This window comes from Xenopus laevis, chromosome 2S (assembly GCF_017654675.1).
Source record: "Xenopus laevis strain J_2021 chromosome 2S, Xenopus_laevis_v10.1, whole genome shotgun sequence".
Taxonomy (NCBI): domain Eukaryota; kingdom Metazoa; phylum Chordata; class Amphibia; order Anura; family Pipidae; genus Xenopus; species Xenopus laevis.
Window position 1 is genome coordinate 136,956,596 of NC_054374.1, and position 23,849 is coordinate 136,980,444.

The 23,849-nt window shown below is 38.8% G+C and overlaps 1 protein-coding gene across 2 annotated transcripts in view; it reads left to right on the top strand.

The window, feature by feature from the left end:
- The window catches only part of znf385a.S (zinc finger protein 385A S homeolog), a 110,940-nt gene that overhangs the window by 64,279 nt on the left and 22,812 nt on the right, over positions 1-23,849 (top strand). Inside the window, exons 1-2 of one of the 2 annotated variants that reach the window (XM_041584462.1) lie at positions 5,620-5,748; positions 13,297-13,407. In XM_041584462.1, coding sequence (XP_041440396.1) covers positions 13,297-13,407 — 111 coding nt within the window. In that variant the 5' untranslated portion in view covers positions 5,620-5,748. Of the gene's footprint in view, positions 1-5,619; positions 5,749-13,296; positions 13,408-23,849 lie in introns of those variants that run through there. The other variant, XM_018250124.2, reaches the window with a different exon arrangement.

Sequence of the window (23,849 nt, forward strand, 5' to 3'; positions counted from 1 at the left end):
TGGCACTCACCTGCTGGTTTTGGTTAGTCTTGATGTCTAGGGCTGGAACTTTCTTCCCCTAAAATGGACCCTGCAGTAAATAGGGAATAAATCACATTCTACATACTAAAACATTTTAACTTATAGCAATATGCCCTGAATATAGAATGTAATCACATTTCGATAGTATTATTATCTGGTATATTTTAGTTAACATGTTAAAATAAAAAAATTAAATAATTGAATAGTACAGCAGACATAATGGACCACTCTAAACTGTATGATATTCCAAGCTATCTGTTTATTCCCATGACACAATACATCTGCATCAACCCTTGTCCCTTGTTTAACATTTCTGTTTGTAATATGATATTATAATGCAAATATTATGATGCAAAAAATGAACTCCTGTTTACAAATTCCCCATTTTGAGAACAAATTTCTGTATCTGTTACAACCATACCGGTACCATTATGAGCATCCATTATACCTCATGTGCTGCTTCGATAGCCACCCTATCTCTGTGAAATTAAACATATCTTTATATCCACCTTCCTGCCCTTCTGTGACTTAGACTCCCTGATCTCCATCAGCACAGACAAATCAAGCAGTGATGGCACCAAGAGGAGTTTGAGATTAAAAGACTGCATAAATACAAAAAACATATTGCAGAATTCCAAACAGACAACAGACGATGTATATGAATCCATTGAGTATTTAGTACATAATGCAGTGTTTGAAAGATACAAACCAATATCATGGATCAAGACTATGCCCAAACAGAAGATGGCAGGCACTTACAGATCCCACAGACAAACTTGTAAAAGAATTGAGAACTTTTTCAGTATTTCAGGCCAAAAGTAGATTAATACATAGCCTAACGCATTTTGTGCGTTTGTGCACTTAATCATAGGCTCAACACTATGGGGCCCATTCATTAAGTTTGAGCGAAGGAATAGAAGAAAAAATACTTCGAATTTCGAAGTGTTTTTTTGGCTACTTCGACCATCGAATGAGCTACTTCGACTACGACTTCGACTTCAAATCGAACGATTCGAAATGAAAATCGTTCGACTATTCCACCATTCGATAGTCGAAGTACTGTCTCTTTAAGAAAAAACTTCGACCCCTTAGTTCGCCACCTAAAAGCTACCGAAGTCAATGTTAACATATGGGGAAGGTCCCCATAGGCTTGGCTATCTATTTTTGGTCGAAGGATAATCCTTCGATCGATGGATTAAAATCCTTCGAATCGTTCGATTCGAAGGATTTAATCGTTCAATCGAACGATTATTCCTTTGATCGTTCGATCAAACTATTTGCGCAAAATCCTTCGACTTCGATATTCGAAGTCGAAGGATTTTAATTCCCCAGTCGAATATCGAGGGTTATTTAACCCTCTATATTCGACCCTTGATACATTTGCCCCTATGCCCCACTACATGGGCCATTAAGTTGACAACTTGGTCCATGTTGACCGAATTGGCAGCTTTATGAGCTCATATATGGCCACCTTAAGCTTTATTTATTTTTATTTATATAAATAAGGGACATATTGTCTAAATTTAAATATAAGGAGTAACCTGTACCCTACTAAACATTTAACTGTTAAAAGAAAACATGTGAGGGCTTTGTGACCAGTATAAATGCACTTGGCTTTAAGCCATTTGTTTTTATATGTCCACATGATTTCTCATTGACTTCTAACATCCTTATAATATAAAACAGGGTATACATTAGCCTCTGTGTAAGGGTAATGGCCCACAAACATGTTCGATCCCTGCGCTCCCTCAGTGAGCAGTATGACATTACCCTATTATAGCAAGAAGCTCTCCAGAATGTTAGTTCCCACCGGAGTCTTCCAGAATGAGAAACAGTTTGGTGTATATTTATAGCAGCGCCATGGAACATTAGATATCCAGAGAGTCGGAAAGTAAGTGGTCCACTGAGGCCGGATGTAAGGATCGTCATTTGCTTCATATTCAGAAATGTGTGACTGGGTTTGTCAGGGTTGATTCTTAGGTCCGTGCATCCCTGCTTGAGCTTCCTACCTAGATTCTTCCCAAGCATGCAAATAAGTGTCTGATACATTCTACCTGTGCTCATCTGAGAATTCCCTCATAATAGCCACACCATTGTATGTGGGAAAACTAATGAAGTGAATGTAATATTTAATTTGATTTTAAAATTAGGCTTGATTTCTCCAGAGAAGAGGCTTATGCATAATGATATAGCAATGCTTTACAAATATTTCAGTACAGACACATTTCTGAAAAATGCAGTTGTCTAACTCAAAGGCCCTGAGCCCAGGGGAGAATTTTATCCATTTGTGCTGTCCTGGAATTAAATCATTCCCAATCTTTTATTATTATTAATAATAATAGTGTTATTATTATTATTATTATTAAACTATTATTATTTTTATTGATACTTTTTCCATTTTTCTAAAATTTTCAAAAAGTAACGTTTGTCACTGGTGTGTATCTGGCAGCTCAGTAATCATGGTGCATACATTTCTCAGCAGTGGGATATTAGCAATAGTGACGGGTGAATATATTTGCCTGACCCAAATTCACCATGAATTCCGCATTTCGCCGTCGGCGAATACATTTGTGAAACTCCATTGAAAATTCAAAAAATTTTGAATTTGTGTCCATTGACTTTAATGCCGGCGTTATAATTGACGAGGGCGTCAAAACTGATGCAGGCGTCAGTTTTCGAATTTCATGAATTTTTTCCGAATTTTGCGGGAAATTTTTGAATTTTTCGGCAAAGAGAAACGGGAGTAATTCGGCAATCACTAATTAGCAAATATAATATCAATTCTAACAGCTGCTTTACTGAAACTCACCGATTCTGCTCAGCAGGGACAAAGATAAGAAATGTATCAGTTTATGTAGAACAATAGAATAGAAGGGTGTATCCATCCAACATAAAATGATATACAAATATGGATCAATACAGGAGGTAAAAAGGGGCCCGCTCATTAGAGCTTGCATTCTAAAACTATCTCAGTTCTTGTTCAATGTACATTAATGTTTTCCCAAATTTTCTTTCCTATTTTTGTTCAGAGGTGTAATTGTTTATGCTAATGGGGCCTCACAATTTCCAACAACAAGATATGTGGGGAAATGTTATTGTTGCTTCCATTTACCATTGGCCACAATGGGCAGGACACTGAGCCAGAGACCTGTGCACTAATTATTGGCCCGGGGGCTTATCCCAGAAACACATCGTTTTGGTACTGACATATTGTTCTAGTAAATGGCATATAATGATTAGTCCAAAGCACTGTATGATTAGGCAGCCATGTTACCAATGTGTTTGTCTATTTAGAGGCAGCACATTTAACTGAGGCTAGTGCTATAGCCTGCCCTTCATTCTAGTAATAGGCAATGTTATTTATTTTTCTCTCTGTGGTAATAGCAGATTTAATGAGACATGCTGGGATTCCCTGGATTTCACTCATGGCAGTGAAACATATAATACCATGTTTAAGGTTATTACCCCTTCACATCCTAGGGTATGGTTATAGCTCTGCTCTCATATGCAGAATGAGAACAAATAGGCCACATTAAGATGCTCTCTTCCTGGGAATGGGTCTAAATAGCAAATCTGCACTTACCTTATTACTCTAATTTGTGTTCCAGCACTGAAAGGAGTTGCATGGCAATGCTAGAATGAGGGCCATTTATCAGAACTTAAGCTGCAGAATATTTAAGGGGCCTCTACTTCTACTAAATATGTACTTTAGCAATGAAATAGCTATTGTAGAACAAAGGTTGGAGAAAGGGTAAGGGCTTTCTTTAGTGATGGTTGTGGCAAAATCTTGTTTGTATGGCCCTATTATTTATAATCAGGCCAGTAACTACAGTTGCCGGCCTTCCTTAACAATACCAGGAGGCTGCAGGTTGTAGCCATATTGTACAGTGTTATTAGGGTATCATAGGCAAGTATACACACTATGCTGCAGCTGCAGCTCTTTTCTAGGACGGGTTCAGTAATGCTGCTTCAAATTAGATTTTTCATAAGCTCCTCTTTTTAAAGGGATTTTCTGGCAATTTTATACCTTTTTATTCAAACAGTGGGACTGGAGCATGGACAGCTTAGTAAACTAAGAAGTACTATACAGATGCGTACATCTGCCTGCCCAACGTAGCAAAGGAAGATACTTGGGATACAAAATGTGAATCGTTCATTAGGTTCTGGAGAGATGGGGAACCAGTGTTATTAGGTGGAGTATGTCTCGGAGATGTTGGCTTGATGAGGGTCTGCACAAATACACTGAATAATGTCTTGCATGGAAGGGTTGCTAACGGTCCCTACTCCGTATTTAGCAAGTTCTGGATGGTGCACGTAAAGCAGTGTGTCCTGTTACAGTTAATAAAGTTGCAATACAGTTAATAGAGTTAATCAGAGAGGCGGTACAAATGCTATACTAATAATGGATTGATGAGATTTCCAACAGAGGAGTATCCATATTGCTCTGTACAGCAGCACCCAGTAATGGTTATGTACATTCCAGTGAATTAATGAAGTTCTGAACTTAATATCTATTAAATCTATTAGATTTATGGATGTATATGTAAGCTTATGTAGTGCTAAAGGACAAGAATTGAATTTTTCCCACGATTAAGAACCACATAGGCTAGTTGATGCGGTCGTCGGCACCCATTCCCATCAGTGTAATGCAATAATTTAGCCTTAGGGCTGAACGATCGGTTTAGTCCATATTGTCCTGACTTTGGTGGGCATATCGGGAGAAAGATTCACTTGCCAAACGAGCAGACCTTATAGTGTATGACCACCTTTAATTGGGTTCTCAGATAAGGAGTAAGCAACAGATAGGATACTCATGCCATGTATTTTGCCAGTGAGTGAGTTAATTGGTCTGGCAGATAAAGAGCAACTTGTAAAAATGTTACTGTGTATTTTGGCAGTGAGGGTGCAAATAAGAAGTAAGTAACAAAAAGCATACTCGTAGGGGCAGATTTATTATAGTTCGAATGGTAAATTTTTGAGTTGAATTTTTGGTCAAAACTCACAAATTCAAGTAGGGAAAAATTAGAATTTGAGATTTATCATGTTCATGTAGAAGTCAATGGCAGAGGTCCATTCATCCATTTCATGATGTTAATAGCGTTTCTTACACATTCTAAGTTTTTTTTGGAAAAAAACTCAATCTAATTGCATTCAAATTTGATTCGAGTTTTCGGGTCATTAATATTTGTTCGGATTTTAGACGTTCAAGTTTTTTCTTAAATTAGATACCATTAGAGTTTTGAGGTCATTTGAGGTTATTCAAGGTAAAAATAAATCTGCCCCATAGTGTGTATTTTGGCAGTGATGGAGTTAACAGGTCTCACAGATAAAGAGCAACCCATTAAAAGGATGCTGTGTATGTTGGCAGTGAGAGAGTTAATGAGGCTCATAAAGAGCAAGCCGTAAAACCATACTGTTTATTTTGGCAGTGAGGAAGTTAATGAGGCTCGCAGATAAAGAGCAAGCAAAAGACCACTTGTAGTGTGTAGTTCTGCAGCGAGTGAGTTAATGGGGTCCTACCCTAATTCAGAAGGCAGGCTTATAAAGGTTGTGTGAGTTCCAGCAGCAGAGGAGCTAGTGCATGAGAAAGTCTGGTGAGGGTGTAGAGTAGAGTGCTCTCCAGCAGTGAAGGGGTGAGAGTTGCTCTCAGGATGCTATGAGCTCTTGACAGAGCAGGCTGCTCTCTGATCAGACAGACTGTGAGATGCACAGATCCATGTGTGAAGGGTAAGAATTCCTTTCAGTCTCAGATCTACCCCAACCCATCTCCATTGCACTCTGCACCCCTAGTCAGTTTCCTGTTCAACCCTCCCTTCCCTTATATTTCCTTCCCTCTTTATCCCCCTTTATCTCCCTCCATCTGTTCACTACGCCTCTTTCTCTCTTCACCTTCTGCTGCCTTGTCTCTCTCTACCCCCACTTCTCCTCCTTCCATCTTATTTCTCTCTCTCTCTCTCTCTCTCTCTCTCTCTCTCTCTCTCTCTCTCTCTCTCTCTCTCTCTCTCTCTCTCTCTCTCTCTCTCTCTCTCTAAACATTGCTCTTCATTCCCCTTTTATCCCTATCCGTTCTTTCATCTCCTGTCTCTCCCTTCCCCTTTCTTTCCCTGCAACTTTCCCCTGATGCTCCATCACTTCCCTGCATGTGCAATTCCCTTTATCTACTTATCAGTTGTTTTAATTTTCCTTTTGGAATGAAAATGACATTTAGGCATTATTTACTGCATGCCATTCATCGCTGCACTGCTACAGGACTCCCGGGGGTATTGCTCTGCATTTTGTTGGTGACTTGTCGGGCATGCAGGGAGTTGAAAGACTTGTGGCATGAGCTGAACATTAGCACCTCTTGTACTGACTTTGATACAGGGGTAGTGACACGTAATTAATTGCACATCCCCATTACTGGCGTCTAGAGATCTGAGAGTGCTATCACAGCTCCATCAGAAATGCTAGCAAAGCCAGTGTGAATGATCTGGGGGGGGATGACCTGAGCAGAAATCAACTAAGTGAACAGTCTGAAAGCAGAGTCTTCCACCCCTTACAGGGAATGACTTATCCAGCTGTTAGCTTGACAGCTGATACTCGCCTGGCTCCTTACTGCACCAAAATGGTCAAGGCGATTACCATTAAAGTCAAAGGAAGGACCATTTCCAGGATTTTGATGTCTACCAAGCTGAAAATCACAGTAATATACTGTTGGCTTGACAGCCGAAACTCGCCTGGTTTCTTAGTGCACCGGAATGGTCAAGGAAATTACCATTAAGTTAAAGGAAGGTCCATTTCCAGAATAAACACACTGGGGCAAATTCATTAAGATGCGTAGTTGCCCCAGCTTCCGCTTCGCCGCACTTCGCCAGGCGTATTTTCACCAGCGCTACGCAAATTCACTAAAATCCAAAGTTACGCTTAGGGGAAGCGTAAGGTTGCAAAAGTTGCGCTAGCGTTAATTCGCAAAACGAAGTTACGCTAGCGATGCTTAAAGGAAAACTATACCCCCCAAACAATGTAGGTCTCTATAAAAAGATATTGCATAAAACAGCTCATATGTAAAACCCTGCTTCATGTAAATAAACCATTTTCATAATAATATACTTTTCTAGTAGTATGTGCCATTGGGTAATCATAAATAGAAAATTGCCATTTTAAAAAATAAGGCCGCCCCCTGGGATCGTAGTTTTCACTGTACTCACAAACATACCAACAAACCATACATGTTAGGTCACATGAGCCAATTAACAGACAGAGTTGTATCTTTTGCTTCCACACTTCTTCCTGTTACAGTTAGTGTTGTAGTATTTCTGGTCAGGTGATCTCTGAGGCAGCACAGAGACCATTACAAAATGGTGGCTCAAGACAAGAGATGTAAAAGGGCAATATTTACTTAAATGTATATTCCAGTTTGGTAAGATTCTTTAATATGATACTTAATATGATATGAGCTATCTGTTGCTTAAGTGTTCATTTTGGGGGTATAGTTTTCCTTTAATATGCATACGGCGCCAAATTGAAGTTACAATGGAGGTATATGTAGCAGCACTACACAAGACTGGGAAACCTTCAAAACAGCAAATAAAATTTTTTATTTTGCCCTACACATGTGCCCACTGTATAGTTAAGGTGCCATGAGTTAGGAAATGTAGGGGGGAAGGAGGGTTGCCCCAAATTTTTTTCGGTTTCGATCTTTTTCAGCCTATCACCCATAAAAAGTTTTTTGGGACTTAGAAACATTTTTAACTTTTTTTGAAGCAATCCCTATCTACTCTATTGCACTTTGCCTGGTCTGAGGTGACGAAGGAAGTCTGGCGTAAAAGGAAGCGCTCAGAATAATTTGCGTGTCAGGGAATTTGCGTAGTTATGTCCGTTGCGCAAATTCGCCAGGCGTAAGGGTGCGAAGTAACACTAGCGAATTTACGCCAGCATCCGTCAGTGAATCGGCGAATTAACGAAAATGCGCTACGCTAGCGAATTAACGCTAGCGTTAGGTGCTTCGGTGTTTAGTGAATTTGCCCCACTGTGTTTAGGGTGACTAGGGTCACTAAACCATTTAATTGGTGAATGCATTGCAATGCAGTGGGGAGGAGGAGGATTTTTAAAGTCATCTTCTTAATATTAAAAGTAATTTGTGAAAGGAAGTTCTTTTCCCTTCAGACTAGTTAGAGGTTTGTTGGTGGGATTTCAATTTGTATGGGCCTGTATTCATTTCCTACCACATTTCAGTGGATTTCCCTTTAAATTTAGAATAACATGAGGTATCAGTACATGCAGTGAATAGGCTCTGGCACTGATCCAGAGGTATTATTATTTTTTATTTTTCCTTACTTTCCGCATCTCTATTATTTCCGTGCTGCACTTTCCAGTTTGTGTGCTACAGAGCCCATACACACATATAGCATTCCAATGTTCCTTCTTTATCTGATGTAAATGATTCCATGTTCAGAACATCCTTCTATCTGTTAGAGCTGCAGTATTGGTTTAAGAGACGCACTGAATACTTTTTGGATTCCGACAAATAATGAATCACCCCCCCCCCAAAACATTTTTGCCAACCACTAATCAAATTAGCAAACTCCCCCCAAAAAATTTTCACTTGTTATTATGAATCACATTTTTTGCCCAAGGTTCTTTCAGATTTGGGTTCAAATTTGGGTTTCAAGCACTCAATTTATCAGACTGTCCAGAGGCCTTTGAGTATAGTATTGCAAAGTAAATGAGAACAAGAAACATACAATGGCTGAGACAAGGCAGTATCTTTAATTATAGTCTGAAGCACCTTAAGGGTACGGTCACACTGGGTGTTTCGGGGTGATTTTTCATTTTAGCCAGCGCAAGAGTGAGGGAAGGCGTTTGGGGAGATTGGTTGCCGCAAAGACGAGGCGATTAGTCGCCAGGCGACTAAATCTCCCCGAATCGCCCAGTGTGACCTTACCCTAATAAAAGCTTGGGAAGCTCTGCAACAGGGATTATTTATACAGTAATCAGATCAATCAGATATTTGTTGTAATTAATCTAAAGAGGTACTTCACCATAAGTATTACTTAACTTTAAGTATGATGTAATGATCTTCTGACACAATTGGCCTCCAATTTTGAATTTCAGCAGCTACCTGGTTGCTAGGGTACAGTTTACCCTGGAAACCAGGCAGTGGCTTTAATACAAAAAAAGAACAATTAATCATAGTGTCACAGAGCAATAGTTTTTTTGGCTGGTGGGATCAGTGATTCCCATTTGAGAGCAGGTAAAATCAATACTAAGAAAAGAAGATTATAATTAAGAAACTATGAAATATTAAGTAATGAAAATTTTTGCAAAATTGTCAAGTATACACTGTTTTGTAACATGCCATAAGTTGAAAGGTGAAATGTACAATAGATGAGAAGTATTGGATACCGCATTTTTGCATATTTGCACCAATGTTTCTGAATTTCTTCCATAAATAAAATGTTTTAAGCTCTGCCCTACAGTCATTTTGCATTGCTGCGTAGGTGCAATCCTAAAGCAACCATCTTTGTGCAAGCCTTTTCCATTATATCGGAGTAAAAAAACTTGACTGGAGGGTGCCCCTTATTGTTCCTGTAAATATATTCAATGGCTAGAATCATTGGACAAATAAGACAGCACAGAAAGGTTAATAGCATGTTATAAATATATCATGATGCAGCAGTTCACTTCATTACTCATTCATTGCTAGGAAAACCTCTCAGAGTAACGTGAGCAGTAACAGCAGCCAGTTACTAAATCTATTTCTAGCAAAAGAGGTGCCTAAGGGAAAGATTGAGGTTCAGCGGGAGAGCTGGATTAGGGAGGAAGGACCCTAATTGGATCAGGAGTGCAGGCTATTGCATTGAGATGCTACTTTGCATTCCTGGGCTGGGAGGCAACAACCTTACAAGGAAAACAAGTGGGAATGGAAACTGGGGAAAAATAAATAATTGTGCTTTTTTTAAGGCAGGTTGTGGAGTCTTTTTGTGCAGTAAAACAAATGAACAGTTGGGTAGTTTGATATGCCATGTCAAAGGCATAACTGTGAATAGGAAAGCTGTGACTGTGTGTGTGTATGTGAATTCAAAGTGGTCCTAGCAGGTTGTATTGCAAAATGAGTCACATATAGTACAGTGTACCCCGTCTTTTGGATTCCAGCTATTGTGACTGGCAACACTGTGTCAAAGGGACACATTTTTAAAATTCCCTATATTTTCTCTCCTCCTCCCAGCAGAGGAAACTTGTGCTGTGATAGAGGAGACAGATGTTCCCAGTGTGGCTCTCTGAAGTTTAGAGGCCAAGCTGAAGGGATGCCTTTGTAATCAGAAAGCAAATCTGGAAAATAATTCACTGGAAAGTTGTGCATGAAGTCATTATGTGAGAGACTGATGCTAAAGCTGTTATACATTGTTATGTTTTGGGTAGCCGAGGATGAGTAGGAAGTATGCACAGTATAAGTCTGGGCACAGTGACATCTAGGGGCCATATGTGAATATGGATGCTCATAGGGTTTGTGGATGTGGAGGCTTGTTGTAGGTTTTGTGTATGTAGATGCTCACAGAGTTTGTGTATGTGGATGGTTGTAGGGTTTGCACCATGTTTTTGCTTGTCCAGTTACAAAATAACAGCAGACCTCTTATCGTAGTAAAAATCTAATTGCTGCATGTTCCTAAAAATCTTTTTGGTCTTCCATCATATCTGCTTTGTTGGACTTAATTCATACTGTATAAATGTACTGAATGATTTCCTGTAATTGCACAAGATTTCCCCATTTCTCTAAGGAAATAAAAATGAAAGGATTCAGCCAGAGCATGATTAGAATCATATGTAAGAAATATCACATATGTAGAAGGGCCAATAGCTGCAGACCTGGCAAATAAACATAGACTAATGTCACATGGTGAGACCTTACATCATCTAAGGAAGCTGGCCAAATTGCAAACCACTGCCTAATATTGGCCAATCATCTAGTGTAAGCCTTTGATCGTGTTTAAATATGGCCACAAGGACTAGATTTGATTGCCAAAAAATGTCATCAGCTAACCATAGGACAACTGTGGTTAGTCTTCTAGGAAGTTATCAGATGTGGATCGTCCCATCTACTTCCAAGTTAGCATTTGGAAAATGCTGGGACGAGTTGAAATACAACTGTAAATGGAGGACCACTTGATGGTATGGCCAACTTTAATGCATAAAAAACAGCTACACTGGATAATAACATTTGTACTTTCATTAAGGACTTACTTCTTAGTAACATACACCTTTAAAACTGAGGTCCTCGATACTCGCTGTCCTAAACCAGTTCCTGTAGAAGACTCAGTATTTTGGCCTCACCACTTGTTTTGTCTCTGTGGAAAACTGTTGTTCTGATTCAGGAATGCGGCAGTATCTTGAGTGGGTGGAAAAGAAGTTGCTTTTGAATCTCCTCCTGGCTTTCCTTCAGTGATCATTGCTTTGATCCTTGTTAGCCTGACAAATTTGGCTAGAAGCTGCAGTACAAATAATAATAACTAACTAAGGAACCGCACACCAGGAGGAATAATCCTCCACTGTTACAGACTTTACACACAGTTTTTCAAGGGAAGGTCCACTATATATCATAATTCACAGTAGACCTGCATACTACTGTAAACATGCCACTAGTACAAAATCTGAACACAGTGTTTTGGTAGAAATGGTTGTTTGGGAGGGAGGGATTCTATATGATTCTTGACCAAGCTTTCTGAATAATCATCATTGTGTGATTCATCTATAAGAGTATACAAATGGTGGTTTTTATTTTTTGCAGATCTATGTTTGTATATGGATTATGGATCTTTATAAACTCTGGCACAAGATAAGGTGGATTTGTTATAGTGGTCCAATTAAAGCCCTGATTTTAATCCATTTAAAAATATGTGCTACAATCTGAAAACTGAGATAGACAAGCATTTGCTGAATAATCTAGAGCAAATAATTTGGCCCCCATCCTTCATGAATTAAAACATTTTTAATTATGGTTCCAATTCATATTGCCAACATAGGCTTGTTTCATATGGTGGGTACTGACTCTAAACATGAGTTGGTTTTATTATCTTTAACTCCTGAGTTAGCTTTACAGGTACATTTATTTAAATTAGTTTGACGTGATGCATAAGTGACCCCACATAGCTGGAAAATAAATGGTATGTGTAAAAATGGCATTGATATTTTTGCACAGCAACTCATGGTACTCAAGTTGTAGCAATGAAGCTCTAGAATTATATAGATAATTTCACAGATCTCTAATTAAAGCCTTTGCCTAATAACCTTCTTTGTTTGTGCTATACTGGTTTAACACACATATGGTGTTTCTATATTGTGTTTATATACTTGCTGCTTAATACCCAGTGCTGTACACTGGGTGTTAATAAACGGTAATAGAAACATGAGAATAATTTAGCTATTTACTATTACTTTAATTGTAATCTAGCAAACATTTGCTTTTATGATGTTGTGCTTGTAATGTCTTCCTGATGTATAAACCCTGGAGCAAAGTCATTAATTAGTAAATACTCTTCTTGTGAAACAACCTTTAATTATATGCACCACAAATCTGACAGTGTATCACGGAGAGAGTGGTGATTCAACTATGGATGCAATTCCCTGTGAGGCAGCAGAAGGAGAATTATAGTTCAACAACAGCTAGATGATCACAGGTTGGGTATGCTTTGTCATTCCTAGGCTGTAAGCATTGCAGTTTGATGTCAGTATCTTACTATGACATGAAGCTTAGAATTGACAGTAGGATGGCAGCTGTTTGCTGGTATGTGTGTCTCTTTAGGGACACCATGCCCTGCAGGTAATTAGGAGAGATCAGCAGAAGTTGCAATTGGTTCATCTCTGCCTTTTGGCCCCTGCTTTGCAAGTTCACATATGAGTGATGAGGGTGGATTCCCCCAGGGGAAGGGTGGGAAAATGAGACATTCCCTCCAAGCAGTTAAATAAAGCATTCTTGCTGCATAAGTTTTCCTTAAACACTAGCCCAGCAACCATCCCACTGCTAGAGAGCACAGACCAATGCATGAATTGTGAAACCGGCTAGCCCTGCTCTCTCTACATTCGCACAAGCCCACACACCTGTTTGATACTGCTAATTTGCCAGAAGGGTTTGTACGAACCTCTGCTTTAGCATCAGCCTTCTCATGTTCTTCACTTGCCGAAACAACGACTTGGGACAAATTCATGCAGAGACAGCTGGAATTAACCTTGTTTCCTTCTCTCCAATGGCATGAACTTCTTAGTGCTCTGTTTGACTGAGTCCTGCCTATGTCTACACAGATGGATCCAGTGCAGAAGGCCATTATAAGCCAGAGTTTTGGGGTACCGATTATCAAGACAAGGAGACCAGTGATTTCCTGCAATGTGTGCCAGATCCGCTTTAATTCTGAGGTAAGTGCACCTAAACATTATACACTTTCAAAAATAAACAATAGTTCACTGTAGCAAGCATTCACCTTCAAGCTGACATCTTTACTTCCTGGACATGTCTTCCCTAATTTTTACTCAATTCTACTTTCCTGCGTAGACATCTTTAAGACCCTATAATATGTCAAACTATAGAGTTCAAGGGCATGCAGTCTTACAGTGCTCAGACTGGATCACATTATCCGCAGTGACCTAGAAGTACAGGAATGGGATCCATTATCTGGAAACCCATTATCCAGAAAGCTCTTAATTACGAGAAGGCCATTTCCCATAGACTCAATTTTATCCAAAAATTATTAAAAATTATTTCCTATTTCTCTGTAATAATAAAACAGTATCTTGTACTTGATCCCAACTAAGATATACTTAATCCTTACTGGAAGCAACACCAACCTATTGGGTTTATTTAATGTTAAAATTATTTTCTAGGAGACAGAAAAATCCCTTATCTGGAAAATCCCAGGTCCCGAGCATTCTGGATAACAGGTCCCATACCTGTAGTTGATGTCTTCATATTGGCATCAAAGTGCTTTAATGTGCAATATCAGGCTGAAAGTGATGTAACCTGAAAATGATAAAAGAAATTGGTTGAAGTAATAGTACCAGAGGGCCTTTGACTTCACTATAGCCTCAGGGGTACTTGAGCCATAATGTCCGCAACAATCATTGCAACTTGTATAGGGGTAACAGTTGGCTGCCTGGAGTAGGAGTTTTTGTGCCTCCTTGAAAAAATATGCAACTTATGTGGAATCCAATTTAAACTATATGCTTAGTCCTTCCAAGAAAGAATCCATCTAAATTAGGACACTGGTTTACCTCTGAGATAGGTAGAGGTCATTTAGGAAAGCTGAACTCTGCAGCCTAGTGTGTCTCTGAATTCCCCAAGTAAATGGCATGTCAAACATGTAATATGCTCAGCTCTTATCTGGAGTGATTTATTGCATAGCACCAAACCCAACCTGGTGTCATTTTAGATGTTTTTACGTTATCTGTGGTCTGCATACCTATGCTCCCATTCAGAGAGAGATTGGTCAGTACAGCAGTGTCCAGACAGAATAGGAATTAATTGTGGCGGAGCCCTCACTTAGTCTGATTGCTTCAAATCTAATCCATCTCTGTCAGCTCCAAGCAAACTGCCCCACATTTCAAGCAGCTGTCTTAACAGCTGGATGATTCAAATAATGTTTCAGTGCTCAGCACCACATTGAGGAGGGGTGAATAAAATGGGAGGGGGACCCCCTGAGAGAGCTTTTGTTTAGTTCCCAGCTGCAGACCCTGACCGAGGACAAAAATCCAGAGAGGAGCAGACCAATATTTATGCTCACCAGTACATCGTACATGTGATTTTCGCCACAGCTGCTGTTTCATTAAAGGAATTGCTTTGCATTGCACAGATAGAACTGATACGTAACAAATAACAGTGGAGCAGATATTATGATATTTACTGCCTCCCTCCAGATGTTCTTAAACTAAAACTCCACGGTAGAGGGGGGCATTGCCTGGACATCACCTGGTCCACATAATTGAGGTTAATACAATAATTTTAATGGCTTTCAGGCTCATTTAATAAATGTAACACTGATTAGTAGCCTCATGCCTGAACCTACTCCGATGTAGTCTTGTGCATAGTAAGCGTTCCCTGAAAAAATGGTGATCACACGGGCGAATTCCCGCGTTTCGCCGCCGGCAAATCAATTTGCAAAACTGCCGTGAAAATTTGCCAGCATCCAAAAAAGTGCTAAGTGCAAACATTGAATATTGTTTAGGGAAATGTGATCATATAGTTAGATTTTCATCCTTTCTTCACAAAGCAACAGATATGTTGTGCTTTTTGGCTGAGATTGTAGTTATCTCTCTAATGGTCTATTCTGGCAAGAGTGGGCATAGCTCCTGGGGTATTTTCACTAACACAACTTTAGTGACTGACTGACTCTGCACTCAACCAGGCAGTAAAAATAGAACACCTTTAGCACACTGCACCTGTTAAAATGTCATAATGTTTTTGTCTTATGTTTTCTTTTGCATGTCAACATTGCACCCAATGGGTCCATTATTGAGGCAAAAGGTATAGGCGCCAAAGGGAGCTCTGTACTTAAAGGGGACCTGTCACCCTAAGAAATAATTTCAAATTTTTTTCTATCATGTTAGTTGAGCAAAATAAACTTTACTTACACTGTATTTATTATTTAAATTTTGTTTCCTTCTGTCTTGGAATTATACAATCACAGCAAGCAGGCAGCAGCCATTTTGTGGACACAGTTATAAAGGGAAATTGTGTATCACCCCAAAATCTTGTGTATGCACCAGAATGGGGGACCTAATGTCCATGTGCAGTGCCCTACACAATTATAGAGCCTGAGGAGGGAAGGGGGAATGTGAGGAGAGCAGTGACATGTAGGAAGTGCTGAATGGAAAGTGAAAGTAATTGACTGCCCCTCCTCTATGCCACGGGCATAGAGGCGGGGCAGGTAATATTTGATTGACAGTTTAGATATTTAAACACCTTTATAACAGGTATGGATGTTTTAATGAAAAAAAATTTTGGGGTTTCATATTTAATTTGCAAAGGACTTTCATAATGCAGCTTTTTATGTGTAGGTGACAAGTCCACTTTAATACCTGACACTGGCCAGTGCAATATCTCCATTCACAGAATGGACATAGAGATATAATGTGCAACTTTTGCCAGGGAAAATTAGACTGGAATTCTGAAAAAAAACAAACATATCTGCTAGAAACAAACGCATGATAGAAACTGTGTATTTTTTTATCTACATGTAGCACATTGTTCCTTTGAGTAAATGGTTAAAAATCCATTAATTTTTATCACTGCATCTGGTTGTATGGGTCTATGACCCATCATCTAATAAACAGATTGACTGGGAGGCTTCAGTTTTGTTATTATTCTTTATTTCAATTGTTTCTCTATTCAGCATCCAGACTGCTGCTTGGTTGCTGGGTTAATTAAGCCTAAGTAACCATATAGCCATTTAAAGTGTTTCTGAACTAAAAATGTAAAACAATTTTTTAAAAATTCAAAAGATACGAATTGCAGATTGTCTTATAATGCTATAAAGCTTTATATGCCACAATAAAAGTTATTTTTAAGGGGAACTGCCCCTTTAATATGGCCGGTGTCTAGGGCTACATAGACAGTGAGCCAAATGCAGAACATGGTAATAGCTGTAGCCCAACATCTCTATTAAAACGGCCATAAGTATGATGGAAATGTTTTGTACTGCAGCATTGTTTATTTATAAAGAAACTGAGTAGCAAAAACTTATATTCTGGATGGGTTTCTTCTTCTTCTTCTTGCATAATAACCAAACAGAAAAACAGACATAACAGATATTTCGCCGAGTGTATTCTACTAAACAATAATAAGCATAAATGGTTGAAATAGTCCAGAATTGTACATCAGAAATGCACTGGATTGTACTATAGACTTAAATCATAAGAAATATAATCCAAGGCACATACAGAATATTGCACAAAAACAGATTATCATTTGTTTATATGAGTTTAAAAATCCTCTCTGCAGTACAGCAGCAATCATGAGTGCAATTCACAAGACATATTGATACAACCATAACCACTAACAATGAGAGGGCTACGCATTTCCGAATATACAACCCACAGGGAGTTTGCAGTTCACAGGTGGTAATGGGGACCAGCCAAGTTAAAAATAATGTAGTTGGAGCTGGGCCTGGAGAAAAGTTGATCCCAGGGAAAATGCGTTGAAGAGTGGGAAAGCAATGAATTTGTCCCCTCTGGAATTTTAAGGAAAAATTGGGTACATTGTGCTTTGAGAATGTGCATGTTACTAAGGGATAATGGGTATGGTATGTAGTACAGAGAGATGTAGGGTGTGACTTCTCAGCAGTGAACAAATGCAGAAGCACCCAAACTGAAACCAACAACATCATATAGAGGATGAAAGTGAATTGTATCTGTTAGATTGTCTCATAAGAAATACTTAGTATGGTTTTGGTGTCACCACAAAACAGCAATTGGTTGCAAACAGGCACAAGGATCCTTCTTGGACATAAGTAGGGACATCTCCCCTAGATGTTTGGTCCCACTGTACCATGTACAAAAGAGATGTACTTTTCTATCAGCTCTTCTGTTGTACTTTGTAAAATACAGATCCAATCCCCTACTACTGTACTTTGTGTATCACTGATTTACTCTTCTGCCTATTTTCCTGCTGTACTGGGTAAATCACAGATTGGCTCACCTACCTGCCTTTCAACTTTTGTACTTCACATATATACTCTCAACCTACTCTCCTAATGACCCCTTGCAAATCTACTCTGTACATCACTCATCTACTGTTCTTCCTTCTCTTCTCTACTTTTCTACTGACCTTTTCACTGTACATTGTACCTCACAGATCTAGTCTTTTGCCTGCAGTAAAGGTGGCCATACACATAGAGATCCACTGGTTTGTCGATTTCGCCAAACGAGCGGATCGCTCCCCGATATACCCACCTTAAAGGTGGGCGATATCGGGCTGATCCGATCGTGGGCCCTAGGGCCCAACAATCGGATCATAAGGAAAGCAATACAGACGGTTGGATCCCAGACCACATCAACGAACAGATCGGGGAAGCCCGTTGGAGGGCTGCACACACGGGCCAATAAGATGCCAACTCTGCCCATGTGTGGCCAGCTTAACAGGTTTTTTTCCAACCATACTTTGATCACATCAAATCTAGGGCCAGATTCAATTCAGTGAGAAAAAGGTTTATCACGGGAAAACTCATGGACAAGATTCAATTTGAGAAGCAATTCAATTCAAAAGATCTTATCTCACGGTTTATCATTTGGACTATGAAAAAAAACTGGAACTGAATTTTGGAGAAAAGTTTTTCTCCACGAATTGAATCTCGTCCATGAGTTTTCACGTGATAAACTGTGAAATAACTTTTTCTCCCTGAGTTGAATCTGGTCCCTACTCTCCTACCTACCTTTTCTATATCAGGTCATCTTTCATACTCTGCTTTCCTTATGTATTACAGAGCTACTCTTCAGCCCACTACATTATTGCAGTTCCTTATCTATTCCATTACGCTCCCTGACTTTGCTATTAAATACATATGGATATTAGTTATTACATATCTAATATATGTCTTCTACCATTTTGCCAGTTAGTGTGCACCTAAAAGCAAAAATGGATGCTTCTTCTTATTCAGCATTGCGAGGTTACAAATAGCACTGAATATCCAGCAGATATTAAATGGAAGGAGAGAATACCTCATGACTGCATCAAAGGCTAATTCTATTTTTACTCTAATTCTAAAACTATCCTCATTTGCAAATCAGTTTTACTTAACAAAATAATCAGGTGTTCCATTTATAAATAGAGCCCGTTTCTGTGCTGTGAAAGGAAGGCGGTGAAACTTATATTAATTACCTCCCACATTAACTTAGCATTTCACACTGAAGCAAATAAGCTGCTATGCTAAATGACATGGAGTATCAGCCCTGAATCTCTTTAACCCCTCGTGTGTTTGAATCTTCTGATGTTGGTAACAGGGAATAATGAGATATATTGTACAACCTTGTTTGCCCAGAGCGATCTGTAACTCAGTGCATCAGAAAAGGCCTTATGTAGTTCAGAAACAGGATGCACATAGGTGCCAAATGTTCATGTTTTTGGGGGGCTTTCAGTTTCTTTTGGAAAGGAAGCCAATAAATAATTCACTAGTTCTGTTGGCTTTGTTGTGCTGCAGGCACCATTTCCATTTCAAAAACGACATGCCAAACTTTTATTATGTTCCCACATAGGGAATACAAGTTATACAGGGCATACAAAATAAAGAATAATACATACTTTTAACCTGCCATATAAGCAAGAACAGTTTTCATCAGATTAGATTTACTTAATTTAGAAAGCCCCAAAGCAACCTATTCTATTGTGTCTACAGGTCCTGCTTTTCCTGAGCAGGCAGGAATTGTTCTTCATAAAATCATATTGGAATCATCTGGACCTCTGGGTCACCTGATAAATGCATTATTTTTATCAATAATCGCCTGCTCTGTGGGTACAGGAGGTTGCCATAGGTATGAATAGAGGACATGTTTGTATTTTGCACCTGCCCGCTGAGCTGGAAATTCTCATCCAGATAAATGCTTAGAATCGCCCAATCTGCCATTACCCTTGCTTATATGGGCTTTTGCTTTGTCTTCATTAATGCTACAACTGCATACACACAAATATGTTGATGAATGGATTGTAAATGCAAAATGTCCTCATAAGTGCACAGGCAAATGTCTCTATGGTCCTTATTTTATCTTGTGTCACCTTGACTGACATTAAACATGTTATACCTTCACCTTTGCTTTTTTTTGCCTTAAAAGAAAATGCAAACGATAATTATGTTCACAAGACCGAAAGACACAATAATTCAGGACAAGACCAAGATAAAGCCACAACCCATCATTACCAGAATGTCTGATTGCAACCCAAACCCTCAGACATATTGCAACATATAGTATTTCATATGGAAGTCATAAAGCTGCACTTGACTTAGAATTAAAAGATAATCATTTCATGTCAGCTCATCTCTCCTTCTATGAATCTTGGGCTGCAATAATACAAAGCTGGAGTCCTGGCTGAAGATTCCCTTCTGCCCCAGGAGGCTGAGGGTGTGTTGTGAGTAGACTGGCCAAGATTTTTTTGGAGGCGACTTCCTGTTAATCCCCAGTTATCTAAACAGTGTATTGAGGCTGTGTGGGGAGATATTAGACGAATGTCGGCTCAACGGCAGCCAAAAGGGAGAGGCTGCTCTCTCTCTATCTCTCCTTCTGCTCTTGTTCTGCTTTTCCATATTCAGCACTTATGTGATTAAATGAGACCCATGTGGTGGCAGCTGGTCTCTGTGAATTTGTTACACTCCCCTAAATTAGGGCGTAATACTAAAAATGGAAGAAGTCTGCAATCATTTATTTATTTAGCACCAGCAAATAAATAAATCAATGTATATAAATGGATTGTTACATCTAACGCCAGGCGAATTTTCGCTCTAGCAAATGGACATAACTCTGCAAATTCACTAAGATGCGGATTTTACTGAACGTTACCTCATTTGCCAGACTTGCCTTTGCCAACTCAGACCAGGCGGAGTGCATAGGACTTCTTCAATTTTTAGTGCAAAATTTTCTAAGTCCCAAAAAACGCTGCCGTCTTTTACTTTTTTCTGATTGATAGCCTGCAAAGGTCCATTTTTTTGGTAACCGGGTTCCCCCCTCCATTTTCTAACATATGGAACATAAACTATACAGTGGGCTCATGTGTAGGGCATTATAACAACTCTATTTTATTTATTAAAGTGATACTGACACTGAAAAACTACTTTTTAAAATATGAATGTACATTAAATGTTACCTATAGGTCATGTTGATCATTTTTTTGCTGTGAGGTTTGTATTTGTTTGTAATTGTTAGTTGAAGTTTATAAACCTGACTGTTCTGCCAACCTGACTGTCCCATCTCAGCCTGTCAGTTAGAGTTTCTGCTGCTAACGGACTCCTGCTGCACAAATATGGCAGCCCCCTCATAGGCGATCACAGGGAGTCAGATAGGTAATGTAAAAGCATTGGGCAAATACTTTATGGCAAAAGTATAAGAAGCATGCAAAGTAAATTTTATGGTAGATTTAAAAAAAAAAGTTAAATTTCTGGTGTCAGTATCTCTTTAAGGTTCGCTGGACTTGTGTAATGGAATGTATTTGCTGCAGCATATACGGCCATGTAACTTTATCATTTCCCACTGTATGCAGCATTAGGCAACGCTAGTGCATCTTTGATTGCCGAAGTAACGCCAGTGAAAATTCACCAGCATTCGGCGCCCTGGACGCAACTTTTAGTCAAATTTTAGCCGGTTAGGGAATTTTTGCCCCATAGTGTTTTTTTACTCCAGGAAAAAAAAAAAAAAAAAAAAAAAAAATATATATATATATATATATATATATATATATATATATATACACACACATATAAGATGGGTGGCACACTGCTTCCCATCTTTACCCAGTTGCATGGTTGAAGTTTACTTATAGTGTCAAAAGAACCAGCAACACCGGGTTATTATATATATATATATATATATATATATGATACATGGCTGATATTAAAATTGTGGTTTTAATACAATGGAAAAGCCAATATTACAAAATCTTAGGGTTCTACAAATCTGGACTGTTCACCACAACTGGGACAATTGTCCTATATCTCTTACTTCTTTGTGGATATAAGGAATTGCAAGTAGGGTCCTATTTTTTTTCTCTATAATACTTGTTTTTAAGTTATTGTATGACTCCTTTTTGTTATATAGTTGTACATAAATGTAAAGCGCTGTGTAACTTGCTGGCGCTAAATAAATAAATGATTGCAGACTTCTTCCATGTTACTGGACAGTCTTATTACCCTGGATGAGAGAATGTCTTAATTTTTTGCATCTTCTTGGGGATACTTTAAATGTCTATTTACAGTTCCAGACTGCCATGTTATCAGTATAGTAGTGAATGAGAACAGGCTCTAGGAATGCAGGAACGTATACAGCACAGGCCTGATAGGTGGAGTATGTGGGTGAAGAAACAAAGAAGAAAATGATATGGGTTTAGCACTAAATAGAATAAATCTCTACACCTCCCTGGAACCTGCTTTTTTAGCAAGAAGCTGTATAGCTACGCATGTTCTTATATGTGTAATTTCTTTGTATACCTATATGTATATGGGGGCACATTGATACCCTCCAAAAAAAAAACTAGGACTGCCAACACTTCCATCATCCTTTGGTAACACTAAGGAACATAATTGGCAACACTTAGGATTTGAAGTAAAAAAATACCTTCTGACCTTGTAAAAAAATAAGAAGTGTGGGAGAATAATTGTCAAATATGCTGAGTTTAGAAAAGATAAAAATAGTCCATATAATGATCCCATGTTGTCCATAAACCTCTTGTTTTCCCATCCGTGCCTTTACTTACTGCGTTTCGTAGACAATATTTACATTAACTGTCTCCTGCTCCACTGCTCGTCACTTTATTATATACAGGGTATATAATAACAGTTCCCTGTTCTCCTTGCTTGTGCAGAACTGATCAATTCCAATAAAAAACAGCAGAGATAATAAATCTGCCTGCGCGTTTCCATCTACGAAACCAACCCAGAAAAAATAATGCAAGGGACACTAGGAACACCATGAAATATTCATGCCAGGCAATTTAAGCTGTTTGTAATCCTGTACATTCATGTGCTGGATAGTCTGAAAATAATGGTATAATATTTTTGTATTGTATATATATATATATATATATATATATTTTGATATTTATTCTTAAGGAAAAGTTAGAAGGATTCCAGTAAGTGACTTGGATGACAGAACAGTAGAGTAATTGGAGAGGAACTGTGTATAAACATAAGCCGTCAAAAAGTAACTGTAATAATAAAAATGATCGCCTTACAGAGCATCAGTTTTTGTATTTGTTGTTGTTGCAAGCTGGAAAGAGGAGGATTCAGAAAGCAAATAATTGAAATGGAATGGGAATGGGCCAAATAATAATTTACTAATAAGTTCAATTTATCCTTTTAAGCAGTACCTCACAAATGTCCCATTTTACTGAGCAAGAAAAGATATATAAATGTTTTGAAATTTCCTACTTGATTAGCATAATACTCTTTAATTATGATGGCCGAAGACAGCATGTAGGAAATGGAAATAAGGAGCCCTGAATGCAGAAGAAGCAACAGTTTGTAGTCAAGGGTCAAGTCATAGCTCAGCCGGCCAAACAGGATGTCACAGGACTATAGAGGAGCGGAGTCAGAGAAATAGCCAGGGTTTCCAGCCAGAACTCACTCAAATAACCAGAACATGCCAGAGACCTATCCAGCCAGAATTTAGACAGCCAAGAGAGACACAAGGGACAAAGCAAACATAAAATTCAAGAGCAAGATCAAAGAATAGGAAAGGAAAACAGACTGCCATGCCTGGACACTCATTCAGAGGCTGACCAAGCATTACAGTGCAATTTTAGCTAGAATGACCTCTCAAAAGCATCAGAAAAAAGTAAAAGTTGTAGGGCATTTGGGTAACGACATGTTAAAATGGAATTGTCCAGGTGGCAAATTCATTGTTTTGAAACTACACTGATTATGATACAGCTCTCTGTCTTTAAGTTCATAAGTGTTCTCTGCCTGTTCCAGTAAAGCCAACATTACATATCTGCATATTCAGCCACATCACTCTATGCCTGTATCACTGCAAGTGACCACTCTGTATCCACCCAAAAGGGAACCAATGCATATACATCATTTGTAATTGTGTACATTTTTGGAGGCAGTCCACCAGTTCTACAGTTGGTGGAGAGAAGACAGCAATGAAATAGCAAAACTTTTAGACAG